Genomic DNA, 14,114 nt, shown 5'->3' with positions numbered 1-14,114 from the left:
CAGGAGAAACGCGGGGCCCCCAGTGGGCTCCAGGGTCTCTGCACTGAACACTTCGGCCCAGAGTGAACGAAGGAGGGGAAATAATTTCCAGGCGCGCTCTTTATTTACCCAGGTTTCACTCCACAGACAGGATGGACAGACAGACGTCACCACGGCAACACATCCACGGGGGGACAGACTGGGCGCTGGCAAGCTATGGGACAGCACAGGGTCTAGCTCCGCTCAGGGGCCACATCCTGCCCCCAGCACGCGGGCGGCTCCTGCCCCTCAGGTCTGCTCCTTCTGGGTATCGCGAGGTGCAGACACACCCTAGGGGGGCAGAGGAAACGGGCTGAGCCGCAGCAGCATCAGGGCCTGACACCCACCTCCACGGTCCCCCAACTCCGCCACGACCCAGACTGTCTGGGGCCCTGCCATGGCCTCCAGCCCGGGGCCCCTCCAGATGCTGCTGGGGCTTTTCAGGGGCTCGGGGTTCTGGCCCATCATGCTGGGAAAACAGCCAGTGCCTTTGGAGGCAGCCTGATGCCATGTGCAAACACCCCTGGCGCAGGAGCTGAGCCGGGCCCACTTGGTTTCCTGGCAAGGGCAGGCTGCATGGGGCTAACAGCCAGCAGAAGACGCGGCACGAACCTGGGAGCTGTCGCCATCCTCCTGGCTGGGGAGGGACTTCTGGGGAGTGTGGAACGCCTGGAAGAGACAGGACGGAGCTCATCAGCACAGGCCTCCCCAGGTCCCCGGCCAGCCCACGGACAGGGAGAATGAGCCCCGGCTGGGCAGGGGGTCCCTGCTCAGAGCCCCCCAGGCAGGGCTGGGTTACCTTCTTGGCAGGCTGCATCTCTTCGGTGGACTTGGATCGGCCTTTCACTCCCTGCTTCTGGGGAGAGCTGGGCTGCTCCTGGGGACGCAGGAAGGGCAGGTGTCTTAGAAAGGGGAACATTCACCCCGTGTCCCTCAGCCGGCTCTGGGGCGCTACGGACCACGCCTCGCTGGCTGCGCACCAGGGCCAGGCAGGGAGGCCAGGCCACGTGGCGGGCTGGACGGCGGGGCTGGGAGGGGGGCTGCCCTGGTCCAGCACTGCTGGGCTCCTGCAGCCACGCCGGGCCGGGTGCCGTCTGGCAGAGCGTTGTGGAGCATCCCATAACGGCCCAGCTGGCAGTGCCAGCGAGCAGCGGAGGGCAGGGGGTAGTGCTGGCCCCACAGGCCCTGCTCCATTCCGCACCGGCCCCCCACGCTCTCCTGCCGCGCCGACGCTCCTTTCCCCCGCAAAGCACGGCCTGGCTCCGGGGCCTGGTTCTGGGCTCTGCGTCTCTGCCAGGCAGGGGCCGGAGGCAGCCACGGGCAGGCTGGCTGGAGGCTCCCTGGCCTGCCAGCTGCTGCTGTACCTTTGTGTCCGGCTCCATGGCTGCACGCCCGAGCTGCACGGAGGTGTCGCTGGCGCAGCAGAAGGCACTGGACAGGCTGGGGTCCCTGCAGGGGACAGGCCTGTCATTTGGGACTAGGAAGAGGAACTGCTCAGCTCTCCCTGCGCATCTGGGCTCAGGCTCAGGGACCCAGGTTCAGTTCCCAACTCTGCCACAGACTCCGTGACCTTGGGCCAGTCCCTGGATCTGTCGGGGCCTCAGCTCCTGCCCTGCAACCGTGGGATGATAACCCAGCTCGTGTCTGCCTGGCTTGCAGGGTGACGCTGCCAGGGCAGGGCCTGCCGCCCGGCATCTGGGCACCGCTGGCACGGCCACAGTACGAACAGGGAGAGCCGTGAATGCGCCTGGGCTGGAAACCAGTCGCCACCAGCATGGAGGGAGCCCGGAACTGCTCGTGCCATGGGGCGCGGAGGGGCCATTTCTGTTCCACAAGTGGGCTTGAGGCAGGGCAGCCCCCGGGAGAGGAGGTTCCTTCTATGGTAGCTGCCGCGGGGGGGCCAGGCATCCCCAGCCAGCCCTGCCCCCGCTCCCAGCACACGGCAATCCCCGGGCAGGTGAGCAGACCTTGCCCGTTTCCTGGGTCCTCCCCGAGAGCCCAGCATCTGCTGGCTCCTGGGCTGGTCGCTGCAGAACTAGCCTGACCCAGGGAGAGCTGCTACGTGCACCGTGGGGGCCCCGAGGAGAGTTCGCAGGTGACGCTGCCTGGTGCCTGGGCAGAGCAGGCAGGTCTGATGGCATCCACCCCCAGCAGGGGCACAGCAGGACAAGGGCGAGCCCAGGCCCCACCTTGGGGGAACCAGACCCAGTCAGGCCCCCTGCAGCCTGCAGGGCTTGTGGGATTCCCTCCCCCCTCCTTTCACCAGCATGGCCTGCCTTTGGCACTAGGGTACAGGCTGCCCACCTCTCCCACGCCGCTCGCCGGCTCGGGGACCTACCTGCGGGACGCGGGGGGATCGGAAACCCCCCCGGACGCCAGGAATGTCACTGTGCAAACTGGAGCAGTTCTTCCTCCTCCCCACCCCCACCAGCTCCACGGGGACGACTGAGCTGCAGCTCACTCACCCCCAGCTCCGGGCCGGTTCACAGCTGCCACAGGCTGGCACGGCAGCCCCACGCCCCCCCACACAGCCCCACTGGCAAGCAGGAGCCAGCCTCCCTAAAGCTGCCGTGCTGGCCACCTGCTCTCTGCATGGGGTGGGGATGCTGGCTGTGGGTCTCACAGCAGAGCGAGCAATGACACCCCGCAGGGAATAAAGGCCTGACCCCAGATTCTCTCTCCTCTTATCTGGGGCAGAGCAAGGGGTCAATATGCATCCCCCAGCCCCAGCAATCACACTGCACGCTACTGACATGCAGCTGCCTCTGGGCTGGAACACAGCATCTACTGGACAGCGCATGGGGCCCTGCTCAGCGGTTTGGCCAGGAAGTGAAGCAGAACCCGACAGGGAGAAGGGACGTTGGGATTTCCACCCGACCCCGCAAAACCCTTCACCACCGCTGTTCAGACCCCCCAGCACCGCCCTGGGGCAGGACCCGACCCAATCCCTGCCGCACACCCCCCAGCCCCGCGCTGGGCCCTGGGGACACGCCGATGGGGGGTGGGGCCTCTCGTGAGCCCCCCCAGCCCAGCTCTGCAGCGTCCCCGGCCCTCTTCTCTGTCCCCGGCCGGCCCGGCCCCCACCTACCTGCTGGGCGGCGAGCGGCAGGCGGAGGCTGCTCCCACGCCCCGTTCACACGCTGTCAGCGCGGCAGACGCGGGCAGCCAATGCGGAGCCGCCGCCTCCTCCTCTGCACGCGAAGCAGCGCCGCAGCCTGGCCCGGCCCAGCGCAGCCCGGCGGAGGTGGCCCGGTTAGGGCCGGGTTAGCCGTTAGACACAATAGGGCGGGGCCTAGGAAGGTCTTACAACGGGCCTGGCCGGGGGCTCCGGGCTCCTCTCTGGGGAGGGCGGCTCATCGCGGCCCAGACCTGCCCCTCCCCCCCCCGGGCTCGGGGCCCCGCTCCCCGCAGCTGCAGCCAGGCTTGGGGGTCGGGGTCTGTTCCCCCAGCTCCAGGACCCGGCCGGGGGCAGGCATCTGGCCCAGCCCCGGCGAAGCTTGGCCACCCCAGGGCTGGGAGCCGCTCCTACCCCGCCGGCCCCAATCCCTGACCCCCGAGCCCCCAATCCCTCCCCTCTGGCCGGTTCCCCCAGGGAGCCTCCCCAGGCAGCTGCCCTCTGCCCAGGGCTCCCAGTGCAGACACAGCCCGGGGCGGCAGGCTTTCCTCCGTGGCGAGGCCGGGACGACAGAAGCAAAGAGGCTGGGCCAGGGAGGCTGTTTTGCACCCCAAAGTGCTTTACAAATCACCACAATACACGTTATGTACAGGGGCAGGTCACGTGCCACCACCATGCAGCCATGTCTAGGGTGGAACATGCCGGCTGTGCAACACTCACAGTAGCACTACACAACAGTTCAGGCCAGGAAGCCTGTCCTTTCCGGAAAGGAGGCAGGATTTGGCCAGGGCAGTGGGGCTGACCCCCAGCTGAGGGCCAGGGATTCTCAGAGCTGGGGGCTGAAGAAAGTGCAGCCTGGGACTCAGTGCAGTTCAGAGCGGACAGGTGGCTGCCCCAGTGTGGGATCCAGGGGGACAGGAGCCCCATCCCCCTTCGGGAGGGGGCTGGCGTCGCAGGGGCCATGCTTCTGCTCAGGGCCCGCGCTGGAGCTGGCGTCCTGCCCTGGGAGCTGCAGGAAGTCAGGCAGGGCCAGGACCTCCTTCGACAGCAGCCCGCGCTGGTCGTTGGCCCGGCAGCTCTGGGCCCGGTTCAGCAGCTCCACCAGCCCTGGGGAAATGAGGGGAGTGGGGTCACTGCCCCGGAACACCCCCGCGCCCTCCCCCACCCCGGAACCCCAACCTGCCCCTCCCCCGCCCCCATTTGCCCCTGTGCTTCCTTCCGACACTGAACATGTCACAGACACCCTGTGCCCCCAGCCCCCCAGAGATGTCCCCTGTGCCCCAGCCCCCACATGGGCTGCCCACCTTCCAGGTCATACGTGCACCGGTTCATGCCCCTCGGGCCTGCTGGCCTGGACCTGGCGAAGGCGGGGGGCACCTCTGACCGCTCATCTGCTTCCACCTCTGTGCCCGTGGGAGCACCCTGCTGGGACGGGGGAGAGAGACCGTCAGGAGCAGGCACCCCCGCCAGCCTGGCAGTGAGACCTGCCTCCCGTCAGGGCACAGGGATGCCCCGGTGCCAGAGCCAGGCTGGCTCCGAGCAGCTGCCCCCACTGTGCCAACCCTGCTCCATGGCACAGGGATCGCCACCCCCACTGGCCCCCAAGGCTAGTCCAGCCAGTGAACTGTTCTCCCAGAGACCCCCAGCCCAGGGAGCCCCTCCCCACCCCTTCCCCCCGACTCCACCAGGGCCAGCCCAGTCCTAGCCCACCCTCACCTCCCCAGCCCTGCTGTCTGGGCCACGGGCGGGGTGGAAGCAGGCTCCTCCGTGCCCAGGACTCACCTTGCACCGAAGGGGGGGAGGGGCCACAGCAGTGTCACTGGTGCCCGTCGCTTTCACTTCTGCAACACAAGCACCGCAGTGAGTCGGGCCCAGAGCCTCCTGCCCGCCGGACAGGCCAGGACCACCTGCCATTGCAGGAGCCCTTTGCTCAGCAGGGAAGGATTCTCAGTGCCCCGATAACTGTGGAACTCACTGCTGTGGGATTCCACTGTGGCCAACAGCCAAGGCAGATCACACCCCACAGGTGCACAGGCCAGTGGCCGAACAGGCAGGAGGAAGGTACCCCGCTGCCTGGTCCCGTGCTGGGCTGTGCGGGTCCCCACAGCCCTGGGCCGGACACAGGCTTAGCGCTGGCCTGGGAAGAAGGGATCGCAGGGGCACTGCAGCCTGCCTGCTCCTCCCTACGGACCGTACCTGTCGCAGCTTCCAGCACGAGCTTCTGAGCAGCCACAGTGCTGACCAGCTTCTCCAGGTCCAGGGCTCCCGGTTCCCCCTGCTGCAGAAGAGAGTCGTGGGGGTCGCATGGGACGGTGCATCATGAGCACCAAGAGCAGGCTCTGGGCGTGGAGCTAGGGGCAGTCAGAGTGGGTGAAGGCGAGGAGGGCACAGGTCACACACAGGCTGGAGGGGGCAGTAGCACTGCCCACAGGCGGGCAGGCAGGCAGCCCAGTCCCCTGGGAAGGCCTCCGGCACACACCAGCCGCTGGCATGTAGCCAGGCTCCATGGGGTGGGCACTGACGGCTGACTGGCCTCTCCTACCTGAGCAGGGCTGCATTCTGCATGGGGGCAGAGGATGCCCTCGACAGCCGGCCCTGCTCCCGCAGCCCAGGTGGGTGCCGATGCCCAGCAGCCCCCTTCCTGCCGGTTCCTAGGACTCTGCCCGAGTGGGGGAAAGCAGCCTCCTGCCCAGGCTGCAGGCCAGCTCTCACCCGCCGCAGCAGTGCCTGCTCCGCATCCACGCCGTACTTCCCCAGCACGGGCTGCAGCGCCTCCCGCAGGCACTTGGTCGACTTCGCGGTGATTCGCACAGTTTTACTGAGGGGGGAGATCTCCAGCCTGCGAAGAGAGATGACGGAAACACGTGGGGCAGGCTGGGCCGTGCATGGCAGGGTTGGCAAGGCCTGGTGGGCTGAGACAGCAGCTGGAAAGATGGGGCAGGGCAGAGCCTGCCAAGGCAGGGTGGGGCAGGGCTGACCACGGCAGGTTCTGAGGAGGCAGGGCCGAATGAGCTGGGGTGGGGCAGGGCCTGCCTTGGGCAGTCGTGAGCCCAGACTGTCAGATGCCTGCTCCATCCCGGGGCACCGCTGCCTTCACAGCCCAGTTAGGGTGGGTGCTGCCAGTACCCAGCGGCGCACAGGCCAGTGTGGGCAGGGGCCAGCCGGAGCCATGCTCCTGTCTGCTCCTCCGAGGAGCTGCCCTTGCTGGCTTCTGGCCCCTAAACAGGTGGCAGGACAGAGCTGAGTCCATGAACACAGCCATTGGTGCTGAGCCCCGGGGAGACGGGGGCTGGGGAAGGGAGGGACGTTGCAGAGCCAGGCCTGGCCCCACGCTCACAGAATGGAGCAGCGTCTGTCTCTGCTCCCACTCACTCGAAGCTGACTCTGTTCTCCAGCTTCACCTCCTGGTCCATCAGAACCAAGCTGTCCTGGTCCAGCACCAGCGCCTTCTGGGAAGAGCCAGCCAAGGGGAGACACGTCAGAACCAGGAACACAACTCACGAAGCATGAGCCGTCGGCTCTGCCGATACACAGCCGCTCCCACCGCCCTGGCCTGGGGGCAGTGGGGTGCGGGGGCGCAACCCCCCCAAACCCGTCCTATGGAATGGAGCCAAACGCCCCAATTCCTGTCTGCAGGGAGGTGGGCAGCGCCTGTAAGTGCAGGGCCAGGGGCCCTTTGGTGAAGTGGTGCCAGAGCCGGCTCCTGATGCACAGCCCCCAGGTCAGTCCCTGCCTGCCCAGTTCCCCCCCACCCCCTGCCCTGCCTGCCCAGCTCTCCTCTCCTGCCCCCACCCCCAGCCCCCGGGCCGGTCCCCACCTGCTCCTTTCCAACCAGGTAGACCTTGATGTCCGGGAGGTTGAAGCCGCGCTTCTCGCAGATGCCGGCCAGCATGTCACGGATGGTGACGCCGGCCCGCACTGAGGCCAGCGAGGCCGTGCCATCGGGCAGGTACACGCAGCAGTACTTGACGGGCCGGGCGGGCGGGTCGGGGTCAGCGCCTCCCAGGCTCTTCCTGTGGCTCTGCAGGGGAAGAGGCGGTGTCGGCTCGGCGGGGCAGCAGGGTTACGCTCCGGGCCGCACGGCAGCCGCAGGGCACTTACCTCCAGCCTGGAGCTGCTGGCTGTGCTGCTGCTGGTGGTGCAGGAGGACGACAGGAAGCCCAAGTCCAGGCTAGCAGAGGAATTCAAGGAGCTCTGAGACTCACGCCACAGGGACGAGTCCCCATTGCCATCCCCCACCTCTAGGACAGACAGACAGACAGACATCAGGCCGTCTCCTGGTGATCCATGGCCCTTTCGGAATGGACAGGCATACGCCTGAAGGGGTTAATGAGATGGCAGCCTGCCCTGCCCAGCTGGGCTTTACCTGCCCACGAGGGCTCTCTGCGCTCCCCTTTCCTGAAGGATCTCTGGGGGCTCCTGCCAGCACAGCTGCCGGCCACCTCCACACCCAGCGGCAGGGACTTCCCCGGCTTCAGCTTCGTCTTCTAGGGGAAGACAGGGAGACAGCTCTGGGCTCAGGGAGCACCTGGGGCTGCCCAGCCTGGGAAAGGGAATCCCCCCTACAGAGGTACAAGAAGGGGGGAGGGGCAGACCATTGCCTCCCCACTTCTGAGAACCTGAACTCAGCAGGGCCAGGCTCCCCTTGGCCCCAGGGCTAAATCTGGAATGAAAGAGGGGCCGGGACTCAAGCAATTTTTGTATTCTCATAACTGACGCAGCAGGCCCAGGGGTGCCGGGACCCTGAACTGGCGCAACTTCAGCTCTCTTGGCCCCTGATGAGAGCTGGTTGGTGAAAGGTGGCCCCCCCTTCCCTGCCGGCATGATGGAGGAGCAGCCAGGCACCAGGTCACGATGCCACTCGAGTTGGGTTGCCTGCACCCCCACTTTTGCAGCCCTTCCAGTTACCCCTGGCCCTGGGCAGCTGGGCCTTGTACCTTGCCGAGGTCGGGGGGGGGGCTGCTGCTCCGGGAGTGAGCCCACAGGTCGGGGAGGGGCTGCCCCTCGTTCTCAGCCCTCACACACGCCTGGTAGAGCGGGGACTTCACGAAGCGAGCGTAGCTGTCGAACTTCATCAGGTTAAAGATCTGAGCCAGGAGACAGACAGGCCTGGTTAGCCCCGTGCCTGCCCGGCCCAGAGCCACGGCAGGGCCACAGGAGACAGGCCTGGTCAGCCTCATTTCCCCACCATGCTCCCCGAGACAGAGACACGTCCCAGCACCAGCAGCTCTGGAGTCCCGCCCCTCACTCCCGGCCCAGGTCCTCCATCCTGACTCCACGGCCCCTCTCACCTGGCAGGGCAAGGATCTCACCTGGAGCTGCTGGACTCGGAACATGTCGGGGGTGGGGGTGGCCAGCATCTCCTCCCCGATCCAGGCCTGCCTGTCGATGTTAACGGGGCTGACCGCGTGGCTGGACAGGAACTCATCATAGATCCGCCGGGCCTCCTGGGCCAGCTGGGGAGACAGCGTGATCGCGTGGGCATCAGGGCCTCTCGCCAGCACGCATGGGAGCCAGTCGGCAGCTGGCACCTTCGGCACCCAGGGGCGGCCAGGCTGGGCCAGCCCTGTGGCCCCGCCGGTCCATGCTGTCTTCTGCGGTGCCCAGCGCCCGGTGCTCACAGGAAGGGGGGATAACCTGCCCCTGCTCCCTACCAGTCAGAGCCCCAAAGCAGGAGGTTTTATCCCTTCCAAATGCCACCTGCCCTGCGCCAACGCCGCACCCTGGGCTCATCCACAGACATGGCCGGGCCCTCTCTGGCAGATCACACTCGTGTTGGAAAGATTTACCTGCCGAACGTCTCATTGCCCTGCTCTTAGCACTGCCGCGGTGCAGGGAGCCCGGTGCGGCCCCGTGCCAGGGAGGGCGCGCCACGGACTGACAGCAGGGCGCTGTGATGTTCTCCAGCCCCCACCCCGCTAGCTATTGGCTGCGGCTGCATCTCCACTCAGCTTTCTAGAGACGCCCAGGTCCCTTGGGGGGCCTCCCGCGGGGCCCGGGTCTGAGCCCGGTCCGACGCGCTGACACACACATCGCTGCCTGCCCGGCCCGGTACCTGCTGCCTGCTGCTGGCGGGGATCTGCTGGAATCGCTCGCACGCCTGCCAGAAGTAAACGTTCTCAGCGCTGAACTCCTTCTTCAGGAACTCCTGGGGCACAGGAGCGGAGCCCGTCAGTGCCTCTGCCTCGCCCGGGGTGCCAGCCCAGCCCCTGCCCAGCCCAGCCCAGCCCAGCCAGCCAGCAGGGCTGCAGTGCCAGGGGTGCTGCCAGGGCTCTGAGGACGAGCCCGTGGGTTCCCATCTCCCTGGACAGGCCCTGGGGGTGGGACCCCATGGGGCAGTGACGGGAGGCAGGGGGGGTGACGGGCAGGCGGGGGATGTGACAGGTGGGCGGGGGCGGCGACAGGGGGCCGGGGGAGGTCTGGGCCCTGGTGGGGTCTGACACAACCTGGCACTTACGGTGAAGTAGGCGACAGCCACCCGGTCCTGCAGCAGTGTCTCGAAAGACTCGGCCCAGCTGGCCACGGGCAGTTGCTGGGTGCAGCCTGTGTTCTGGGGGCCAGGCAGGCTGTTCACGCTGTGGTTACTGCCCCGGGCCCCGGAGCTGTTTAACTCTGAGATGTAGAAAGGGAGTCAGCCCCTGCCCCGGGCTCCCTGGAGCCAGTCCCTGCTTCCTGGGGAGGCATCCTCCAAGCAGGGCCAGGCCGGGAGCCCAGCTCTCAGAGGCACTGAAGCCAGGCACTCCAGAGCAGGGGCGCCAGATGCATCATATCCAGCAAGACATGGTCAGGCAGGGCGGATACTCAGCACTTTCTCTAAACAGAGACGTTGAGAGACGCTTCCAAACAGGACCTGAGCGTGAGCACCGCTGCACGTCTGCCTGAGTCTGCAGAGAGCCTGGAACAACAGCTTGGAGGGGGCAGATGCCTGCAGTGGGCCTGGGCCCTTGGGCTCAGGAACGGGCGAGTCTCCCGCCAGAGGAGGGGCAGCAGCGGGAGAGAAGAGCCAAGCCTTGGCGAATAGCCCTCGGGTCACTGCACACACAGCACAGCAGGCGCCAGGCAGGCGCCGGGCGGGACTGAGACACCCACAGGCACTGCCAGAGGAGCAGCCAACCTGTGCCCTGGGCATCCAACCCTCTCCCCCCTCAGCAGGACAGGAGGGAGCTCTGCCCCCCGCCCTCCTGCCCAGCCGCCCCATCTCACCTCCCCCAGGGGGCTGCCCCCACACAGCCCTTCCCCAAAGGGGGCAGGGGCTCCTGCCAGCTGTAAGGGCTCCTGGCCCCGTCCCACTGGGGCTGGGCACTGAGCCAAGCTGGCTTGGCTACTGCTCCCCTCCCACCCCCCCACCCCATCCCACAGCTCCAAGGCAGGGTCTGACTCACCTCCATCCGACACAGCCAGGCCCTGCAAGGACAGGAGGAGGAGAGGTCAGCCAGGATCCCGGTCCCTGCACCCTGCAGCTATGGAAAGCAGGGTGGCCAGCTCAGGCAGTAGCCAGGACGAGGGACGGGGCAGCCAAGCAGAGTGCAAGGACATCAGCCGCCTGGTCTGTGCTGGCGCCAGGAGCTGTACAGCACATGCCGGGAGCGGGACTCCCGCAGGGCAGGCCGGGTCGGAGCCAGCGGCAGGCTGGGCGCTCTGTGGCCTGCAGTCCTCGCTTAGCCGGGGATTGGGAAAGGGCTGATGCTATTAGCTGTGACGCTGAAACAGCCTCCAGGGCACAGGAAGGGGAGGGGGGGCAGGAAAGTGAGAGGAAGCCACAGCCTCCATCAGGCCAACAACTGCGGTCTGCCTCTCCCCCCCCCCCCAGGGTTGGGGGCACCCCACACCTCTTAGTGCGGGCGTTTGGTTTCTATGGGGCAGCACCCAGCGACCCAGCGAGAGCAGACCCACCCCCGCCAAAGAGCGCCCAGCCGGGGGCTCCTGGCCCAGAGCAGGGTGTGGCAGGGCGCTCGCCTGACTAATATCCGGGGGGGGGGAGCCCCCAGCAGCCCAGGCCAAGCCACAGCCCTGCCAGGCTGGCTGGGGGCATCCTGGGCTCCCGGCTCCGGGGCAAACTGCTCAGGGCTCACATTCGCGCAGGGACAGAGAACTGCTCCCCTCCCGGGGCCGAGCAGCAGGGGCGTCCCAGGGCTCTCCACCGCACAGGGGTGGGGGCTGCCTGCGACGGGTCTCAGCTGGCCAGGTGCTGCAGAGATAGAGCGTTTCCTGCTGCCACGACCCCTAGCGCCTCTGGCCCAACAGCCTGGGGGTGCCGCCGGATACGTCAGACATAGACCCGCAGCTCTGCCGGTGCCCCCCTGCGGTCCCAGCCCCGGGCTCCCCGAACTCCGCCGGTGCCCCCCCCCCGCGCGCCCAGCCCTGGGGTCCCCAAACTCTGCCGGTGCCCCCCTGCGGCCCCAGCCCCGGGCTCCCCGAACTCCGCCGGTGCCCCCCCCGCGGCCCCAGCCCTGGGGTCCCCGAACTCTGCCAGTGCCCCCCCTGCGGTCCCAGCCCCGGGCTCCCCGAACTCTGCCGGTGCCCCCCTGCGGCCCCAGCCCTGGGGTCCCCAAACTCCGCCGGTGCCCCCCCCCCCGCGGTCCCATATTGCAGGTGCACCTTGATCCCAACCTGCAGCCACCCCCACCCTTATTACTCCACTCTTCCCCACTCCCACAGCTGTGCCAGCGTCCCTCCATCCCAAGCCCAGACTCCCAGTCCCACCCCTGCTTCCACGCCAGTACTGCCAGGCGCCTCCCACCAGCGCTGCAGCCCCTGCCCAGCCAGCCCCTGCCCAGCGCGCCAAAGTGTGCAAGGTGCCGGTCGGACCCGGCTCCACTGACCCCGCCACTTCCGCCGGGAGCGGGTTGCTGAGCTGCTGGCGTCTCTGGACGGTGCCGACAGCCAGGGACAGACAGTGGGGGGGGGGCTGCACTGAGCCGCTCTGTGGGCAGGGGACCTCGGCCTCCACCTCCCCACGGGGGCAGGTAACGCAGGACAATTCCCTCCCCACCCCCTGGAGCAGAGCAGGGGCTGGAGCCCCCAGCGACCCCCACCAGCAGCCTGGCAGAGGAGGCCCCGCGAGGCCGGGGCAGCTCGCCGACACCCAGAGCAGCCGCGGGCGCCCAGCAGCCGGCCCGGCGGGCACTCACCATGCGGCCGTTTGGCAGGCCCAGGCGCGTCGCTTTCCCACTCCCATTCCCAGCCATGCCTGGTGCTGCCCTGGCGGGGGGCTGGCCGGCCCGGGGGCATGGGGCTAGGCCGGCGGGAGCGGCGCGGCAGGGCACGCTGGCTACCAGCCTCGCAGGCTGCGACTACCTCTTTTCACTACCGCAGGAAGTGTCACTATGGAAACCAAAACCGCAGCTAGAAACGGGGTTTGCAGAGGAGCCTCCCTCCCCGCAGCACAGCTCCCCCCGGCCCGGCCAGCCCCCCAGCGCAGGGCCAGGACGCCCCGCGGCCCGGCCGTGGAAGCCCCCGGGACAGTGGGCGTGCGTGCCCGCCGTGGAGCTGGCCCTGGCTGAGGCTCCTGCAATGGGAGAAAGGAAGAGCCACGGCCCCGGGGCTCCCGCTGACGTACACGGGCTGCCACGCTGATGAGCGCTGGAGAGACCAGAGCCCGCTCAGATCCTGCATGCCAGGCCCCATCAGCACCAGCATCCGAGCCCCTCCCGGCCTGTAAGGTGCTGATCCCCTGACGCCCTGCACCAGGCAGCCTCCGCTCCAGAGAACCTGCTGCCCGGGGCCAGGGAAGGGGCGCTGCCTCCATAACCCAGCCCCGCGCAGATGGAGCAGAGTGAGAGGCAGCCTGTGGGGCAGGGACCCTGCTGAATCTCCCCCAAGCTGGGCACAGCTTGGCACCTGCTCTGGGCATCGGACCCTCTGCACAGACAGCAGCAGCGACTGGAAACGGCCTGTTCCCCTCCCCCAGTGGCACGTGGAGAGGGGCACAGATAATCGGGGGTCAGCTGGTGCGCGCCCCTTCGGCACATCTAGCTACCCTCACCATCCAGACCCCCTGGAGATCCCTCCCAGGCAGGGCCGCCATGCCCTCCTGGTACCGGCACAGAGAGGGAGCGTGGCCCAGGGCTCCAGGCAGTCACCTCCCCCAGCTGTGCACAGACCAACCCATCCCAGTGCCCTGCGCCGGGCTCCAGGCAGAGCTAGGGACCGGCTGCAGCCATGCAGCCAGGCCAGCATCGTCCCAGGCCGCTGGCACGTGGCTTGTCTCAGTCACGGCTGGAGTGGTGCCCCGGCCACCCCCACAACCGGCGTTCAGCACCTGAGAGCAGGCCCTCGGCAGTTCCTGGCCTTTGCCCGCCCATGACGATGCAGCAGTAGCTGTGCCGCGGGCGCTCACAGCGCGGGTACCACACAGGCCTTGGCTCTGCTGGCAGCGTCTCCAGAGAGCACAGCCGGCTCTGGCAGCCCCACCGAGGTCACCTCAACCTCCCCTGCCAGGGGCTCCTCCCCACACAAGCCAGCATCAGGGGAGCAAGGTGTGGGGGCAGGGCAGCTGGGGAGAGCTGAGGGGACCCACTCCCATGCACGGCCCAGCACTGCCTGGCAGGGATGGGACCGTGAGGCTGGCCGGCTTACCAGGCCTGAGATGGGAGGTGCCTCGCTGCCCTCTGCCCTGAGTGTGAGGATGTCTTGTCTGGGCCTGCCGGCCTGGGGGTCAGCTCCCAGCGTCTCCAGCCTCTGCACCACAGGCTCTGCTCTCTCTGACCAGGTAGCTATAGGCACGCCCAGCCCACGGGTCCTCTGAGCGTCTCCCTTGCATGTCCAGCCTCCGACCCACACAGAATCCCTGACCCTCTGCAAAGGCGCCGTGCAGCCCAGCGTACCGGTTAAAGCACAGAGCACAGCTCCCCTGCACACACACAGCAGTGCGAGCTCGGATCAGTGTCTTTAACAAAGACCGGCGATTCCTGTGGCAGCAGACAGAGCTACTGAAAAGCAAGGGTTACATGTAAATCAAACCATGACGCGCACACTGGAA

General features: G+C 67.8%; 1 protein-coding gene and 1 long non-coding RNA gene across 4 annotated transcripts; both read right to left on the bottom strand.

Moving 5' to 3' along the window:
• Positions 1–81: 81 nt before the first annotated feature.
• LOC137144631 (uncharacterized) lies at positions 82–3,292 on the bottom strand. 2 transcript variants are annotated; one of them, XR_010917443.1, is made up of 5 exons: positions 3,107–3,292; positions 1,383–1,467; positions 818–895; positions 631–687; positions 82–309 (listed from the first exon to the last, which is right to left on the bottom strand). It is a non-coding gene; the product is annotated as an uncharacterized lncRNA (long non-coding RNA). The 2 variants fall into 2 exon arrangements; XR_010917444.1 differs by lacking the exon at positions 3,107–3,292 and adding an exon at positions 2,357–2,990.
• Positions 3,293–3,723: 431 nt separating this feature from the next.
• On the bottom strand, positions 3,724–12,380 carry RGS14 (regulator of G protein signaling 14). 2 transcript variants are annotated; one of them, XM_067534657.1, is made up of 15 exons: positions 12,265–12,380; positions 10,516–10,537; positions 9,591–9,745; positions 9,189–9,281; positions 8,446–8,589; positions 8,071–8,220; positions 7,500–7,620; positions 7,235–7,374; positions 6,951–7,154; positions 6,506–6,582; positions 5,846–5,972; positions 5,330–5,411; positions 4,916–4,974; positions 4,438–4,558; positions 3,724–4,240 (listed from the first exon to the last, which is right to left on the bottom strand). In XM_067534657.1, the coding sequence occupies exons 1-15, from the start codon at positions 12,319–12,321 to the stop codon at positions 3,996–3,998; spliced, it is 1,797 nt and encodes a 598-aa protein (XP_067390758.1). In that variant the 5' UTR covers positions 12,322–12,380; the 3' UTR covers positions 3,724–3,995. The 2 variants fall into 2 exon arrangements, with proteins under 2 accessions (XP_067390758.1, XP_067390767.1); XM_067534666.1 differs by having other exon boundaries at positions 4,438–4,555; positions 12,265–12,379.
• Between the last annotated feature and the right edge of the window lie 1,734 nt (positions 12,381–14,114).

This window comes from Emydura macquarii, unplaced genomic scaffold (assembly GCF_026122565.2).
Source record: "Emydura macquarii macquarii isolate MOO-44397 ecotype Brisbane River unplaced genomic scaffold, CSIRO-AGI_Emac_v2 contig_378, whole genome shotgun sequence".
Classification (NCBI taxonomy): Eukaryota; Metazoa; Chordata; order Testudines; family Chelidae; genus Emydura; species Emydura macquarii.
Note: the sequence above shows the minus strand (reverse complement) of the source record. Positions and strands in the feature narration are given on the sequence as shown.

Coding starts and splice junctions, on each gene's coding strand:
- RGS14 (XM_067534657.1), bottom strand. CDS start 12,321: ATGGCTGGGAATGGGAGTGGGAAAGCGACGCGCCTGGGCCTGCCAAAC. Junction 8,221..8,445: donor TCCGAGTCCAGCAGCTCCAG/GTGAGATCCTTG, acceptor CTCCTGGCTCAG/ATCTTTAACCTGATGAAGTT. Junction 7,621..8,070: donor CCCCCCCCGACCTCGGCAAG/GTACAAGGCCCA, acceptor GTCTTCCCCTAG/AAGACGAAGCTGAAGCCGGG.